This window comes from Candoia aspera, chromosome 10 (genome assembly GCF_035149785.1).
Source record: "Candoia aspera isolate rCanAsp1 chromosome 10, rCanAsp1.hap2, whole genome shotgun sequence".
Lineage (NCBI taxonomy): Eukaryota > Metazoa > Chordata > Lepidosauria > Squamata > Boidae > Candoia > Candoia aspera.
Genome location: NC_086162.1, coordinates 2,520,579 through 2,535,964, shown reverse-complemented (window position 1 = coordinate 2,535,964; position 15,386 = coordinate 2,520,579). Strand labels below are relative to the sequence as shown.

General features: G+C 43.8%; 2 protein-coding genes across 4 annotated transcripts in view; one reads left to right on the top strand and one right to left on the bottom strand.

Annotated features, from left to right (window-relative positions):
* The window catches only part of OSCP1 (organic solute carrier partner 1), a 35,289-nt gene extending 26,367 nt beyond the window's left edge, over window positions 1-8,922 (bottom strand). The window contains exon 1 of one of the 2 annotated variants that reach the window (XM_063311776.1): window positions 8,617-8,922. In XM_063311776.1, coding sequence (XP_063167846.1) covers window positions 8,617-8,728 — 112 coding nt within the window. In that variant the 5' untranslated portion in view covers window positions 8,729-8,922. The remainder of the gene's footprint in view (window positions 1-8,616) is intronic. The other variant, XM_063311775.1, reaches the window with a different exon arrangement.
* Window positions 1-15,386, top strand: part of THRAP3 (thyroid hormone receptor associated protein 3) — a 185,043-nt gene that overhangs the window by 141,782 nt on the left and 27,875 nt on the right. The window lies entirely within an intron of this gene.

Sequence of the window (15,386 nt, the reverse complement as noted above, 5' to 3'; positions counted from 1 at the left end):
TCATTTTCTCTCTTCCCATGGTGGATGGAGGAAAAATGGAGTTTCCCTCAGGTTCTCTGTACAACAGTCACAATCTCAGCTATGTTCCCACAATACACTTAACCAGGCCTGTTGCAAATGTTTTCGCTGCATTTGCGCAGCTTACTTGTAAACTGAGTTGGTTTTTTGTAGCTTCAAATGCATGTAAACCTAGCTCACATGATTCGGTGAATTGTGCAAAACCAGAAAATGGGTTAAGGGCATTGTATGAACATCCCCACAATGCTTTTTCTTTCTGCCACTGTTATTTTTCCTTAGAGTCATTCAACTTAGCAACCAGTAGGTGTTGCTAAACACAGTCTCTAGAGATAGACACGTAGCACAATTCCCTCCAGACAAACTCTGAAACAATCCTTGTAAAATATCTGTAGTAAAGCCTTCATCACGATTTCTAAAAAAGATGTTACAATTCCTGCTTGTGTGCTGCTTAGACCCCAAGTCAGAAAACCTCTTAGCAATTCAGTACTGATCCAGTGGAAGGGACCCGCGGAGCCTTTTGCATTGTGTTGCCCATAACAAAAGCCATATTCCGTGGGCAGGGTTACGCCTTAACTTTAACTGGGGATTCCTGAATTGTTCCGTGGCCTGCAGCAGAAGTTTGCTGCAGCTTGTGCTTGGGATGTCCTGAGTGCACCCAAGCAAACTATTAAAGGAAGGAATGCTATGCAACTACTGTACTGTACATTTAGCACACAGAGCACAGAAGTCCTCTTTAAAAACCTGTTGCTCAAGTCTGTGCAAGTTCTTTTATGAGTAGGGGGTAATCAAAATAAATGATTACCCCCTACTCGTTGTTCACCTGCAGGATTACGGTACAACATATGTAAGCGAATCAGAGGTGAGGCAGCACATTGGGGTTATAATTGTGGCTGTCACTGGCATCCACTGCAAACTACAGTGCCACCATTATGAACATGTGTTTCAAACATCTGATGCCATGCCTAACAGGCCATATTCATTTGCATGATAATGGCTCACATGTACTGTCATTTACTCCCCACACACACCCATGGTTGCAGCCTGCTTTGCATCACTATCAAATTTATTACACAAACAAAAACTTTATGAAAGTATGAACAAATGTGGTGAAGCCATACTGAATGGTATGAAAAGATGTTCAAACAATAAACTTCGGAACAGAACAGATTTCCCGGTCCTGCTGTCCCTCCAGATGCCTTAGAGTACAAATTTCATCATCCCAAACCTTTGGCCAAGATCTCTAGGGATGATGGAAACTGAACCTATACATCTGGAGGGCACCAATTTGTGAAGAGCTGGATTAGAAGTAGCAGACTAAGGCAGTTACGTGCAAGAACTGGTGCAATGGTTACTAATTTTGCAGCAGAAGCAACTGATAGTAGGTACTGGAAACAGATTGGACAAAATCTGTCTACATTTTGCATATGAACTATCAGACATTATTCATGCAACTTGAGTATTTCATAGAATTCAAGGGCCACGTGCTTTACATAGGGCTACATTTGAAAACAATCTGGAGGTTACGACTGGTACATAATGGATTACTGGTATGCAACACTTGCTACTGCACAGAATCATACAATGTAAGGGGTTGGAAAGGAGCTTGGAGATCATCCAGTCCAACTTGCCTGCCCTTGCAAGAGCCCACGACAACAGCATTCCTGACGTCCAGTCTGTGTAAACATCTCTAGCAAAGGAGAGCCTACCATCCACTAAGGCAGTGTTCCTTAAAAAAATTTTCTCAGGACCCCACCCAGCTTTTAAAAATTATGGAGGACCCCAAAAGAGCTTTTGTTTGTACGGGTTATATTTATCAATATTTACTATATTAAAAATTAAAACTGACGCATTCGTTGCTGCTACTGTTTCTCATGTTTGTTTGGTGGATGTTAATACTGTATTATTTTTCAACATAGGCTGGCAAATAATTTTGATTTTGTGGACCCCTGAGAGGGTTTTGGGGGACCCCCAGGGGTCCTAGGACCATATTTTAAGAAACACTCCTCAAGGGAAACTTGTTCCATTGTTGAACAGCTCTTAGCATGACATTTTTTTCCCAGTGTCCATCCAAAATTGATTTCCTTGGATGGACACTATACATTGTTTCTTGTACTGTTTCCTGGAACAGCTCTGAATAATTTTGCCCTATCTTCTACATGATAGCCCTTCAGGCACTTGAAAACATATCTCAAACCTCCAACCATTCCTTTTAAGATTTTCCTTGTAAGCCTCTTACCATCTTGATTACACTCCCATGAACAAACTCCAGTTTATTAGTGTCCGTCCTGAAATACAATGCACACAAATGGATGCAATACTCTAGACGCAGTCTGACCAATGCAAAATAGAAAGGAACAATGCCTTCTCTTTGTCTTAAGACTATAGTTCTGTTGATGCAGCCTAGGACTGCATTTGCTTTTGTCTTGCATTCAGCTTGTGATCCACTAAAGCACCCAGAATCTTTCTGTATTTACGGCTATCCAATATGGAGCTCTCATTCTATACTCATACCTTTCAATTTTCCTACCCAAATGTAAGAAAACTGCCCACAGCATTTGTCCCTGCTGAAATTTATCTTGCTGGTCCGGGCCATTCTCCCAGGTTGTGAAGACCCTCCTGAATCTTGATATTGCCCTCTAAGGTGTTCACTAGCTCCCCATCTGTTCTAATCCTTCACGGAAGTTATTTTTAAGTACACTGGACATCATGATGCAGATGTACTTAAAATGCACTAAGTATACTTGTTGGGCAGGGTAACAGCTATTTGTAGTATTCCAAGCCCAACTCAAAGTGCTGGTTGTTATTTATAAAGCCATTTATAGTATAGTTACAAGCTATATCAGATACCGCCTTTTGTCACATTATTCTGATTCTCATGTCTGGTCATCTAGAGAGGGCCTGTCCAATGTTTTACGATCTTGGGAGTAAGGGCCTATGGATAAGAAGGCAGCTTTTATCTGTGGCCAACCCTCATGGCTGGGGGCTTCTCTCCAGTACTGACATTCTATGAGACCGTAAAAATAGCTTTGCCACATAGATCTTGGAAGCTTAACAGTGATTGGGCTTGCTGCTGTTTCTTTTTTGATGTATCTTATGTTTTGGGGGGAGTAAAATGTGTGGAGCTGGGTTACGATGTTTCGTTGTGTGGGCTTTTTTAGTTTTGTACTCTGACTCCTGAGTTTGGTGATATCAGTGGTATAAAAACACTTTTAAAATATAAATACTTTTTGATAATGTGTGGTGTGGTTTGTTCACTGTTCTGTGCTGGGATGCTCTGTATTTACAAATTAATTATTATAACGGTTTTAAGGATCAGACTGAAGAGATTAGGGAAGACCCACAGATCAGCTAGATACGAGCTCACTAATATTCCTAAGGAATATGCAGTGGAGGTGAAGAATAGAGTTAAGGGACTGGACTTAGTAGATAGGGTCCCGGAAGAACTCTGGACAGAAGTTCGCAACATTGTTCAGGAGGCGGCAACAAAATACATCCCAAAGAAAGAGAAAACCAAGAAGGCAAAATGGCTGTCTGCTGAGACACTAGAAGTAGCCCAAGAAAGAAGGAAAGCAAAAGGCAACAGTGATAGGGGGAGATATGCCCAATTAAATGCAAAATTCCAGAGGCTAGCCAGAAGAGATAAGGAATTATTTTTAAACAAGCAATGCGCGGAAGTGGAAGAAGACAATAATTCTAGGAAGGACAAGAGACCTCTTCCAGGAAATTAGAAACATTGGAGGTAAATTCCAGGCAAAAATGGATATGATCAAAAACAAAGATGGCAAGGACCTAACAGAAGAAGAAGAGATCAAGAAAAGGTGGCAAGAATATACAGAAGACCTGTATAGGAAGGATAACGATATCGGGGATAGCTTTGACGGTGTGGTCAGTGAGCTAGAGCCAGACATCCTGAAGAGTGAGGTTGAATGGGCCTTAAGAAGCATTGCTAACAACAAGGCAGAAGGAGACTACAGTATCCCAGCTGAATTGTTCAAAATCTTGCAAGATGATGCTGTAAAGGTAATGCATGCTATATGCCAGGAAATTTGGAAAACACAAGAACGGCCATCAGATTGGAAAAAATCAACTTACATCCCCATACCAAAAAAGGGAAACACTAAAGAATGTTCAAACTATTGAACAGTGGCACTCATTTCACATGCCAGTAAGGTAATGCTCAAGATCCTGCAAGGTAGACTTCAGCAATTCATGGAGCGAAAATTGCCAGATGTACAAGCTGGGTTTAGAAAAGGCAGAGGAACTAGAGACCAAATTGCCAATATCTGCTGGATAATGGAAAAAGCCAGGGAGTTTCAGAAAAACATCTATTTCTGTTTTATTGACTATTCTAAAGCCTTTGACTGTGTGGACCATAACAAATTGTGGCAAGTTCTTAGTGGTATGGGGATACCAAGTCATCTTGTCTGCCTCCTGAAGAATCTGTATAATGACGAAGTAGCAACAGTAAGAACAGACCACGGAACAACGGACTGGTTTAAGATTGGGAAAGGAGTACGGCAGGGCTGTATACTCTCACCCTATCTATTCAAGTTGTACGCAGAACACATCATGCGACGTGCTGGGCTTGAGGAATCCAAGGTCGGAGTTAAAATCGCTGGAAGAAACATTAACAATCTCAGATATGCAGATGATACCACTTCGATGGCTGAAAGCGAAGAGGAACTGAGGAGCCTTATGATGAAGGTGAAAGAAGAAAGTGCACAAGCTGGCTTGCAGCTAAACCTCAAAAAAACCAAGATTATGGCAACCAGCTTGATCGATAACTGGCAAATAGAGGGAGAAAACGTAGAGGCAGTGAAAGACTTTGTATTTCTAGGCGCGAAGATTACTGCAGTTGCTGACTGCAGTCAGGAAATCAGAAGACGCTTAATCCTTGGGAGAAGAGCAATGACAAATCTCAATAAAATAGTTAAGAGCAGAGACATCACACTGACAACAAAGGCCCGCATAGTTAAAGCAATGATGTTCCCTGTAGTAACATATGGCTGCGAGAGCTGGACCATAAGGAAGGCTGAGAGAAGGAAGATCGATGCTTCTGAACTGTGGTGTTGGAGGAAAATTCTGAGAGTGCCTTGGACTGCAAGAAGATCAAACCAGTCCATCCTCCAGGAAATAAAGCCAGACTGCTCACTTGAGGGAATGATATTAAAGGCAAAACTGAAACACTTTGGCCACATAATGAGAAGACAGGACACCCTGGAGAAGATGCTGATGCTAGGGAGAGTGGAGGGCAAAAGGAAGAGGGGCCGACCAAGGGCAAGGTGGATGGATGATACTCTAGAGGTGACGGACTCGTCCCTGGGGAAGCTGGGGGTGTTGACGACCAACAGGAAGCTCTGGCGTGGGCTGGTCCATGAAGTCACGAAGAGTCAGAAGCGACTAAACGAATAAACAACAACAATGGTTTTGAAGTGATCTTATGATCGTAAGATAAGATTAATTTAACAACTATTTTTTTCATATTTATTGGACACCTCAGAGAATGTTCGAAAGGGATTGACTGCCAACTTTACTATATTGAAAGTTTAAATAATGGAGGGGATACTTATACACATGACTTCACTGTCATTCCATGTTGGTTTAACCTCCATAGATTTGTTAATATGGTTTGAGAAGAGTAATGTTTAAAGATATGAACATGATTCTGAATTATGTGCCAAAAATGAGGAATCTATCAATGTACTGGAGAACTATGGAACTACAGAATGAAATACATCAAAAAAATTACTCTTTTATACTGGAAAGACAATGCGATTCTAGACTGATATGTGTTCACTCTACTTATGAATTGTTTCCCTTTCAATGTAATGGAAAGACTGATCAATATTACTCTGTGTGGTCAATATTTAATGCTGTGTTTAAAAAGGGAGTTGTTTTCTTTTTTCTGCATTTTATGTTTATATATTTTTCTTTATTTCTACACTTTAAAGCAAACAAGTAAAACAAAACAAGCAGATCTTGGAATTGCAAATGTAATCTTATTTCTGCCAGTCAAAAGTCAAATTAGAGCAGGGAATTTCACTGGCTAAAAAGATTTGATTAAATTTAACCTTGATCAAGTATTGTCAAATAAGGTATAGATGTTTATAAAGCATTACCATGAGTACAAGACTTCAACAGATAATAGAATGCTTATTGCAAAAAGGAAATTAGGTGCTACTGTGAGAATAATGCCAGTATTTTTTAAATAGGCTGTTAATTTAAAATATATTTTCATGCCTGGAATTTTCATGCTTTTTCCTGGAAGTTTAGGCATGAATACATACTACCACTATCCAATTTTATCCTGGTAAAATGTGACCCAATATGCTCCATGGCTGCATGACGATTTGAACTTAGCCTCACAACTTTTATCTGACATTTCCCTTACACTGGATTTTCCAGGCTTGTTTGACTACAACCGGCATCATCTCCAGTCTTCTGCCATGTTGTAAGGGGTAGGAGTTGCACTTTATGCACCTGCTGGCCTCCAGATTGAAGAAGGTTGCTAGATGCCTGCTTTTTTGTCCTATTACTTTTGCAGCCTATTATGAAAAGTAGCCACTTTTGTTGTTATGCTTATTTGGAACCATTACTTTTCCTAGGAGCAAGCAGCTCTTCATATGCTCCCTTGCTGATACATGGTGCCATAATAATTAGTGCTATGAAATAATTTCCAAAGGGACCAGAGCCATCTACTGCAGGAAAACCAACACAAAATCTTGTAGGATGTCAATAACTAATGCACGGAATATGGTATAAATTTCCTGGATAATCTGTATTATCAGTCATGGAATAGATTAAAAAGCCAAGTCAGTATCAGCACAGTAGCATTTTTAGGATGTTTGGGAGGTAATTTGTCTATGACAATTTAACCTGTCAGGTCATCAACACCTTACCTCAAGGTGTATTATTTGAATTAAAGAATTGACCAAACTGTTCAACAATGATTCCAAGAATTTGTTCTTGGATTTGGCTTGTAACACATAAAAGAGACCATACACTCCATCACCTGAACTCCATAAATTTTTGTGATTCAGAGTTACTGCTCTGAAGGGACTTTCTGGCAGCATCCCTCAGCATACTGCATATACATTGCTTGGAATCTCAGTGTAGGCCTTATGCAGGGACTAAAAATGTTACAGTACCTCGTCTCCTGTCCACATCAGTCCATTCATCTACATGAAGCATAAAACAGAAAGAATGATGGGTCAAGTACTAAGAACAGACTGAGAACAAGGCGGAAAAGAGAAAAGAACTGAAAAAGGGACATACATTTTTTACACTGCCACTTAATATCATGTGGCATAGCAAAAGACAGCTCTCAAGGATACTTAAAGCGGCAATGATATAGGTGTTATGAAATGGGATTGTGTCATTTTTCAAGCCCATTTCACACTCCGCAGAAGAATTGTGTTTTCCCAGCATTAAAGTTCTTGAAAATGAAGGAACAGCTCAACAGCAGCTCAACTTTTATGGGGTCCCACTACAAACAAAAAACTTTTATTCACAGGGAATAAAACTCTGCTGAGACATTCTCAGATCCACATGGATGGGCTATTTTTCTAGAGCAATTCTATGTTTCTCAACAAGCAAAATCTACAGAACCAGATTTTTTTATTTCACCTGCAAAGCAGAATCTGGCCAAACCACCAAAAATTATTACTTTATAAATGTTATTTTTCAGCCTCTCCACTTCCATGGAGTTAATCTATTTTGTTCTCAGAACACCTAGAGAGGTAAAGAAACAACAATTTGCCCAGCAGTAAATAAAATAAAATAAAATAAACTCAAGTACTTTTGGATCCAGAATTTGAACCTGGTGTGTGAATATCTTTCTTCTAGACATGTTCACTTTGAGTTGACTTAAGTCTCATCTTGGTGTTTTGTTTCTCTATTTTACTTCCACAGTCTAGTGGTCCATTTCTGATACATGAGGAGTAATACCTCTTAAAGGGAACTCCAGATATTCTTGTCTCAGAGGCAAAGCAGCCATTCTCCAGAAGCCTAGGAAGCAAGAGCATCCTCAGCCTGTGGAGTGGTGTGTCTACAGTGCCACAGGAGTGCAGATCCAAGGCTGAGAGCATCCTGCTGAAGGGAAGGTGCAGCGAGAGGGAAAGCAGGGCAATGCCCCTCCAGGACAGGGGCTTCCATGGAACAGACAAGCATCTAGGTCTCCCCCAGAGGGAATTCTCCCTACAGTTTCCCCTCTGGACCCCCCTGGTCCAGAAATGCTGGCTTGCAAAAAACAAAGCTTTAAGTGTAGACTACAGCACTCTCGATCTAGTAGGTTTCATCATGCCAGGATCCTTGAAGAATAAATATGGTTTATTTTCCACTTTCAGCTGCACACTTTACTACTGTAAATAAATCATAGTTGGGTGAATAGCAGAAAAAGCTTTGCTTTGGAAAACCACCGGAGCGGCTCTGGGGATCCAATCGGGGAGAACGGCAGCAACAACCGCGAGCGGGTCCCAGCGGGTCCCCAAGGCGCTGCGGCTGGGCGGGACTACGGGCTCCACCGCGGGGGACGGTGGAGCCTGCACTCCCGGGGCCGCCTCCGTCGACCTCGTCTCCCCCTCCCGGCGGCCCCCTGACCTTGGCGCGCCTTGTCTCCCGGGATGCTCTGCGCGCGCAGCCGTTGGTCCACGATGTAGAGCATCTCTCCGCCCAGGTTGAGGACGAGCAGCGGCAACGTCCGCAGCGACATGGCGGGGCGGCCGAAGGAAGCCCGATCGGCGTCGCTGAGGCGGCAAGAGGGGCGTCGCGTCGCGTCGTCGCCAAGGTAACCGCGAGAGAGGCGGCTTCAAGTCGAGGGAGGACCCCCGCCCTCGCGCGGCACCGAGACAGCGTAGGATTCCCAGAGGCGCGTTCTCATGGGCGCATGCGCTTTTGGGCTTGCCGGGCGGGCCTGAGACAGGGAGGGGAGGAGTTAATGAAAGCCAATCGGCTAGAAGGGGGTGGAACCCATCCTCCCCCCCCCGCTTCCGTGCGGAATGATGGAACTTGTGGTCCTGTCTGTCTGGCGTTGGCATCCCTTCAGCCGACGGAAACGCGGTGCCCGTGAGCGCAGCAGGCGCTCGCCCCGTCGCTTCCATTTGCTGCCCCTGAAGTCGGAGGCTCCATCGAGGGTCATTTCACAGAGGTCTATTAATTTCACACACGTAGCCCCGCTCCCAAAGCCCAGGGCCGCAACTAGGTGGGGGCAAGCGGGGCATGTGCCCCGTGTGCCGCGCTGGGGAGGCACTAAAATGGGCGCGGAATCCATGTTTGCCCCGGGTGACAGAGACCCTAGTTGTGGGCCTGCCAAAGCCAGCCAGACATCAGTGCGCCCTGTGGCAATGAGGTCCAGCGATGGCCTCCTCCACCATCTTAGGCGGAGGAAGAACCACTCCACTTTGGGCTACCCTAAGTCTGAGTCGAGCCTGTCACGCCCCCCCACGCCTGGCAACCCCCGTTTCCCAGCTGAAACCACTGTCGGAGCTGAAGGGTTCCCCATGCCTGAAAAGTGACTTCCATTCCATGATCGTACCTTCTGATCCGGACTCACCTTTGTGTTATCCTCCACTCTTTAAGACAGAATGAACATGCACATCCCAAGCCATGCGGCAGATCTCACACCAGCCACAGAGGCACATAGACAGCACATCCCTCAAGATGGTGCCCTGTAATGCTCAAGTCAAGGAGAGGGTGTCAGGTTTGTGTGTTCAAGCCTTGTGCAATCACACACAAGGAACTACAAAGGGGTAAACAAACCGGGTCGGCCTGATGCTGCCTGTGTAAGTCCGATACTTGATTGGTGTCGAAGCAGGAAATCCCCCCTGAGCCACTCAGGAATGACGGATGATGAAAAATGTCAAATGTGTTTATTAAGATCTCTATTCTTCTCATCCTCCAAAAAGGTTGGAGTGGCATTTTGTTCTCACAGACATCTAAGGACACTAAAGCTCTTCACTGGCAAGCTGGGGATTTGAACTAGGATGGCAAACACACCTGGTCTTCTGTACAGCGAGCATTTATGCAGACTGTTGGGCAGTGTTCAGCTTCAGGGTTTAACAACTATGGTCTAGACAGCAGATTTCCTGATGTTTTGCTGGCAACTGTGGCTGGCATCTTCAGAGACAAGGTGGTCTGCTATACAGATCACAGCATTTGAGCAGGGACTGACAGGGCTCATTTATGCAGACTACCCACTACACATAAAAATTAAACATAGGGGCTAGTTACTGTTGGAAGATCCAGCACGAAATCAGTCCTGTTTCTCCTACAATGTCTGTTTAGCCTAGAATACTTGGGGAAGAATCACAGATGGGTCATGAATACCATTAATTACTTTTTACAGCTGAAACCAGAAAAAAAGTAGTATTGACCATGCCTTTAATCCAGCCTTCCCAAATTTCACATATTCCTGCAGTATTAGACTGTTATTTAGAATGAAGGTGGTGGGAGTACTATACAACACAGTGGGGGGTAATTTTGGGAAAGAGCACTTTAAGGACACTAGTTATTACTTCTCCTCCCCTATGTGTGTTAGAATGGAAAGACAATGCATTGTTTTAATCCCCATTATCTTGGAGCAATGCAAAGTACTTGTAGCTTGAACTATAGCCTTTGAAAAAAAATTGCCACTGGTTGCTTGATGAATATGCTACAAATGCACTAATTAAAGATCAGCTGAATATTGAACTTGTCTTCCTATACTTTGCAATAGACCTTGGAATTGTTTAGTAAAATGAGCATTAAAAAAACCCAAGTAGCAATAGGAAAAAATCAGTATTGACCTCCATGCATGACCACTTAGATCTGAAGGTGCAGTGTTTTGCTTGTTTCACCATCTCTTCTCTAATATTGCAATATTTTGTAATACCAAGGCTTTATGGATTGAAGGGTAACCTACCTGGGTGGGACAAAGCATGCATTGCATCCTCTGTTAGAAATGCAGTTATCAGTAGTGTTGCAAAGTTGAGATAAATTATTTCTGTTTTGTTTTGCCATGGAAGCAACTTGATTCCAGGATTCAATTAAACGCTGCAGTTTGTGCTCAGTTTTGACAGCAGGAGTATTTTGTAATTTACTTCACTGACAAGTTGCCTCATAGAATTCTTATGAAACATCAACAATTGTCTTGCCAGGAAGACTGGCTGAATTCACCCACTGCACTAAAGTGCATGTTTATAATGTATGTATATGATTTAAGGTAGACAGAGAAACAGACTATGCCCTGCTGTCCTTTCCCTCAAAACTGAAAATGTTCAGGATAGGCACAAGGGAGAGCAAACTCAAATTACATTGCCTTCTCCTTTTTCATTTTGTGTCTCTGCTGCTGTCCAGCAAAGGCATTTTAGGCAGTTCAAGAAACAAAAGGGACAATCAAGACAGACTATTATTCAAGAAGTCTCTGCAACAAAGTGTTTAAGAACTGACAAGTGCTGCAATTAGCTTTGACAATAAAAGGTTTTTTAAAATAAAAATTTCATTCCTCCCCCAGCATCCTCTGTTCTACTTCTCAGAGAAAGATAATCTCCCCTATGATCCTTAGGTGAAATCTTAGCATGTTACTGGGATGCTGTAGGAGAGCTGCATGTGTGTTCACAGTGCTGTCATGCCACCAGGCGCCACTGCCAAGCAACAGTGTACTCCATGTTTGTGTGACATGTAGCAGCTCAGGATTATTGGGCAGCAAATTCCAATGCAGCTTGCCAAGCAACATAAACATGCACATGTAGGCAAAGATCAATAGAAGCAAGTAGAAAATGCTGTCCTGCACAGTCTAGACATGTAACCCTTGGCACTGAGTCCTCATTTGGCCAGATCCTTCATGGGTAAGAGAGTGACTAGGTGGGTGTGTTCCAATGACACGAGTGGCTGAGTCAGCTGCTCCCCTGGTTAACTGCTGGCAAAGCGTGATCACCAGTGACCCTGTTGGCTGAAAAACACTTTTCTAAGTGTTCTCAGACTTAAGGAACTGAGGCTTCACTGTGGCAGAGTGCTGGAAAGCGTTTAGCCCAAGAGATCAGAAAAAACACACACCAGGCATTTCTATAAAAATAAATGTATTTACAGAAAGCTTCTTATTTAAACATATTTACAGGCTTGTGCATTCACATGCACTCAATAGAGGACTGGGAGGAAGGCAGATAGAAAGGAAGCCGAAACTAACAAGCCCAGGCAGATACCTCTCCAGGGCAATTAAAAGCTTTACCTAATATGGTCATGCCTTTTCACCCTCAAAACTAAGGATACTTAAGTTTGACCTTCTGACTTTGCCAGAGTGATTTGTACCATAGTAACTTAATGGCTTGCTCCTTGCAAAAAACAAGGAAATGCCAACATTCACATCCTGTTCTTTTTTCTTCCCTCAGATAAAAAGAAATCCCAATACAATAAAAACTGTATGTCATGAGCACTGATAGTGAGCAGGAGGGGGCCCCTATCCAGGGGGGAAAACGCATGCGTAGTACTGAGGAGTTAAGCAGCCATTCAAAGAGACACAGAACAGACCCGCCTTGACTTTTGGGGTTTATCTGTCTGGGTTTTTCCCACGCTTCTTCAGTTTGTTAGGATTTTCTGTCTAACGTAGCAGTAATAAAACACTAGAGACCTATTCCTTGTCTCAGCATGGTTTCCTGACTGTTAGGACATCAATCCTAACAAACTCCTACTCCCATTGAAAGAGGGAGGAACAAAAAAAAAAGAGACATTTGGGAAAATGTCTTCAGAAAACCAGGAAATTCAGCAAGCCATCCAACAATTGGCAGCAGCCCTGCAACAACACCAACAACAAGTAGATCTCCAGATCAACACATTACAAGCAGCTATGCTACAGCAGTTACAACCAGCTCCAGTTAACCCACAACTGGTGCCAGCAGCAGCAGCAGCAGCTCCGCCAGTAGTCTTGAGATCCCAGGGCAGTTTACCAGAGAAGTTTGGAGGAGAAGCAGGACAGTTGAGAACCTTTCTCACACAGTGCACGATGTTTTTCGACAGCAGACCGGCAGTTTCCCACAGACAGAACCAGAGTCACCTTCATTTTAAGTCTGCTAAAGGGCCCAGCAGCCAAATGGGCTATTCCCATGGTGGAGAACAACAACCCAATTCTCAACGACTACCAGAATTTTCTGGTAGGGTTCCGAGCACACTTTGACAACCCGATCAGAGAGGTCACTGCCAGCCGGGAAATTTGGAAGCTCAAGCAAGGCAACAAGAGGGTGGGAATTTACATTGCTGATTTCAAGCTGTTAGCAGGAGATCTGGACTGGAATGAGAGTGCCTTGAAAGACCAAACAGGGGCTGGATGAGGAAATTAAAAATGAATTAGTGCGCCAGGGAACACCAGCTACCCTAGAAGGTTTATATCAACTGTCTGTGGTCGTAGATGCCAGGCTAGAAGAGCTCAGATGCAGCCGGGGAGAGGCAGGGGCCTCAGAGTGCTTCCAGGATTTCCAGCTCTCTCTGCAGCATCTCTCTACTCAGGACCAGAGGACCTGATGCAGATCGGGGCGAGCAGGAGGCTTACTTCCAAGGCTGAGAGACAGAGAAGGAGAGAGAGAGCCCTCTGTTTCTACTGCAGAGTCCCGGGGCATATGGTGAGAACTTGCCCAGCGAGAAGCCAAGCAAATTCCGTAAGAGCCCCAGGACAAGCAGCAGAACCAAGACTTCCAACCAGGGAAACTCTGTTGGTCTCCCTCCACAGAGCTCAGCAGGGAGACCATCAATCAATTAAGAAGGGTTCATTCCGAGGATTCCAGGCAATCCTTTTACTACTTACCAGTCATAATGCATGTAAACCCAGAGCACCAGGTCAAGCTAGAGGCCCTTGTGAATTCCAGAGCTTCCACCAATTTTATTGATGTACAGACTGTACAAGACCTCAACATCCCGACCATAGAATTGCCACATCCCATAGAAGTTGAGACCATTGATGGCCAGCCCCTCAAGGCAGGGCCGATTCGAAGTTTCACAGAACCTTTGCAACTAACAATGGGAGACCACACTGAGTGGATGCAACTTTATGTTACTGCATCACTTAATGTGCCTATAGTCCTGGGCACACCTTGGCTGAAGATCCACAACCCATTGTTGGACTGGACTACGGGAGCAGTCTCCTTCCCAGCTAAGGAATGCCAGCACCACAAGATTCAAGCCGCTCTTCTCTCTCCAGCAACCAATGCAGTCACAGAAGCAGGGGGGGTCCAGTTGCCAGCCAAGTATGCAGATTTCGCAGACATTTTCAGCGAACAAGAGGCCACAGCACTACTCCCCCATAGGGACTGTGATTGCACCATTGAGTTGATACCAGGAGCCAAGATTCCAGCAAGGAAACAATATCCCATGTCCCCCAAGGAACTAGCCACCTTAAAAGATTACTTGGATTCTAATCTCCAAAAGTGTCATGAGTAATGATGGCGAGCAGGAAGGGGCTCCCATCCAGGGTGGAAAACGCATGCGTAGTACTGAGGAATTAAGCAGCCATTCAAAGAGACACAGATCAGGCCTGCCTTAGCTTTTGGGGTTTATATGTCTGGGATTTTCCCACACTTATTCAGTTAGGATTCTGTTATGTAGCAGTAACTACTGCTAGAGAACTAGAGAACTACTCCTCGTCTCATTGTGATTCTCACTGTTAGGACAAAAAGGGTTTCATCTGACCATCTACTTCCCCAGCGTCTGCTCCTACCTTCTTTGTACCAAAGAAGCCTGACCCGTTGGCACTGGCAACCCAGGAGGCACCCATGAGAGTGGTGCATGATTTCAGCTCCCTCAATAAAGTCACGGTCAAGGAAAATTACCCACTCCCCCTAATATCTGATCTGCTGGATCACTTACAGAAAGCACGCATTTTTACTAGGTTGGACCTCAGGAATGCGTACAATCTGATCCGGATGAAAGGGGGGCATGAATATCTGACTGCCTTTGATACCAGCTTTGGTAAATTTGAGTACCTTGTTTTGCCCTTTGGCTTGACTAATGCAGGAGCCATATTTTCCCGATTTATGAATCAAATTTTCTCTGATCTATTAGATAAGTATCTGGTCATTTATCTAGATGACATATTAATATTCTCTGAGGATGCTACAACTCATGTAACCCATGTACGTGATGTCTTACAAAGACTGAGAGAGAACAAGCTGTTCGCCAAGCTAGAGAAGTGCGCCTTCAATTGAACTGAATTACATTTCCTGGGCTATAGAATATCAACAGAAGGCATATCCATGGATCCTTCTAAGGTCCAGGCAATTCTCTCTTGGCAACCCCCCTGAAATGTGAAAGATGTACAAAAATTTCTAGGATTCTCCAATTTTTACAGGAGATTCATAAATAAATTTAGTGACAGGGCTAAACTTCTCACACAGCTTTTGAAGAAAGGA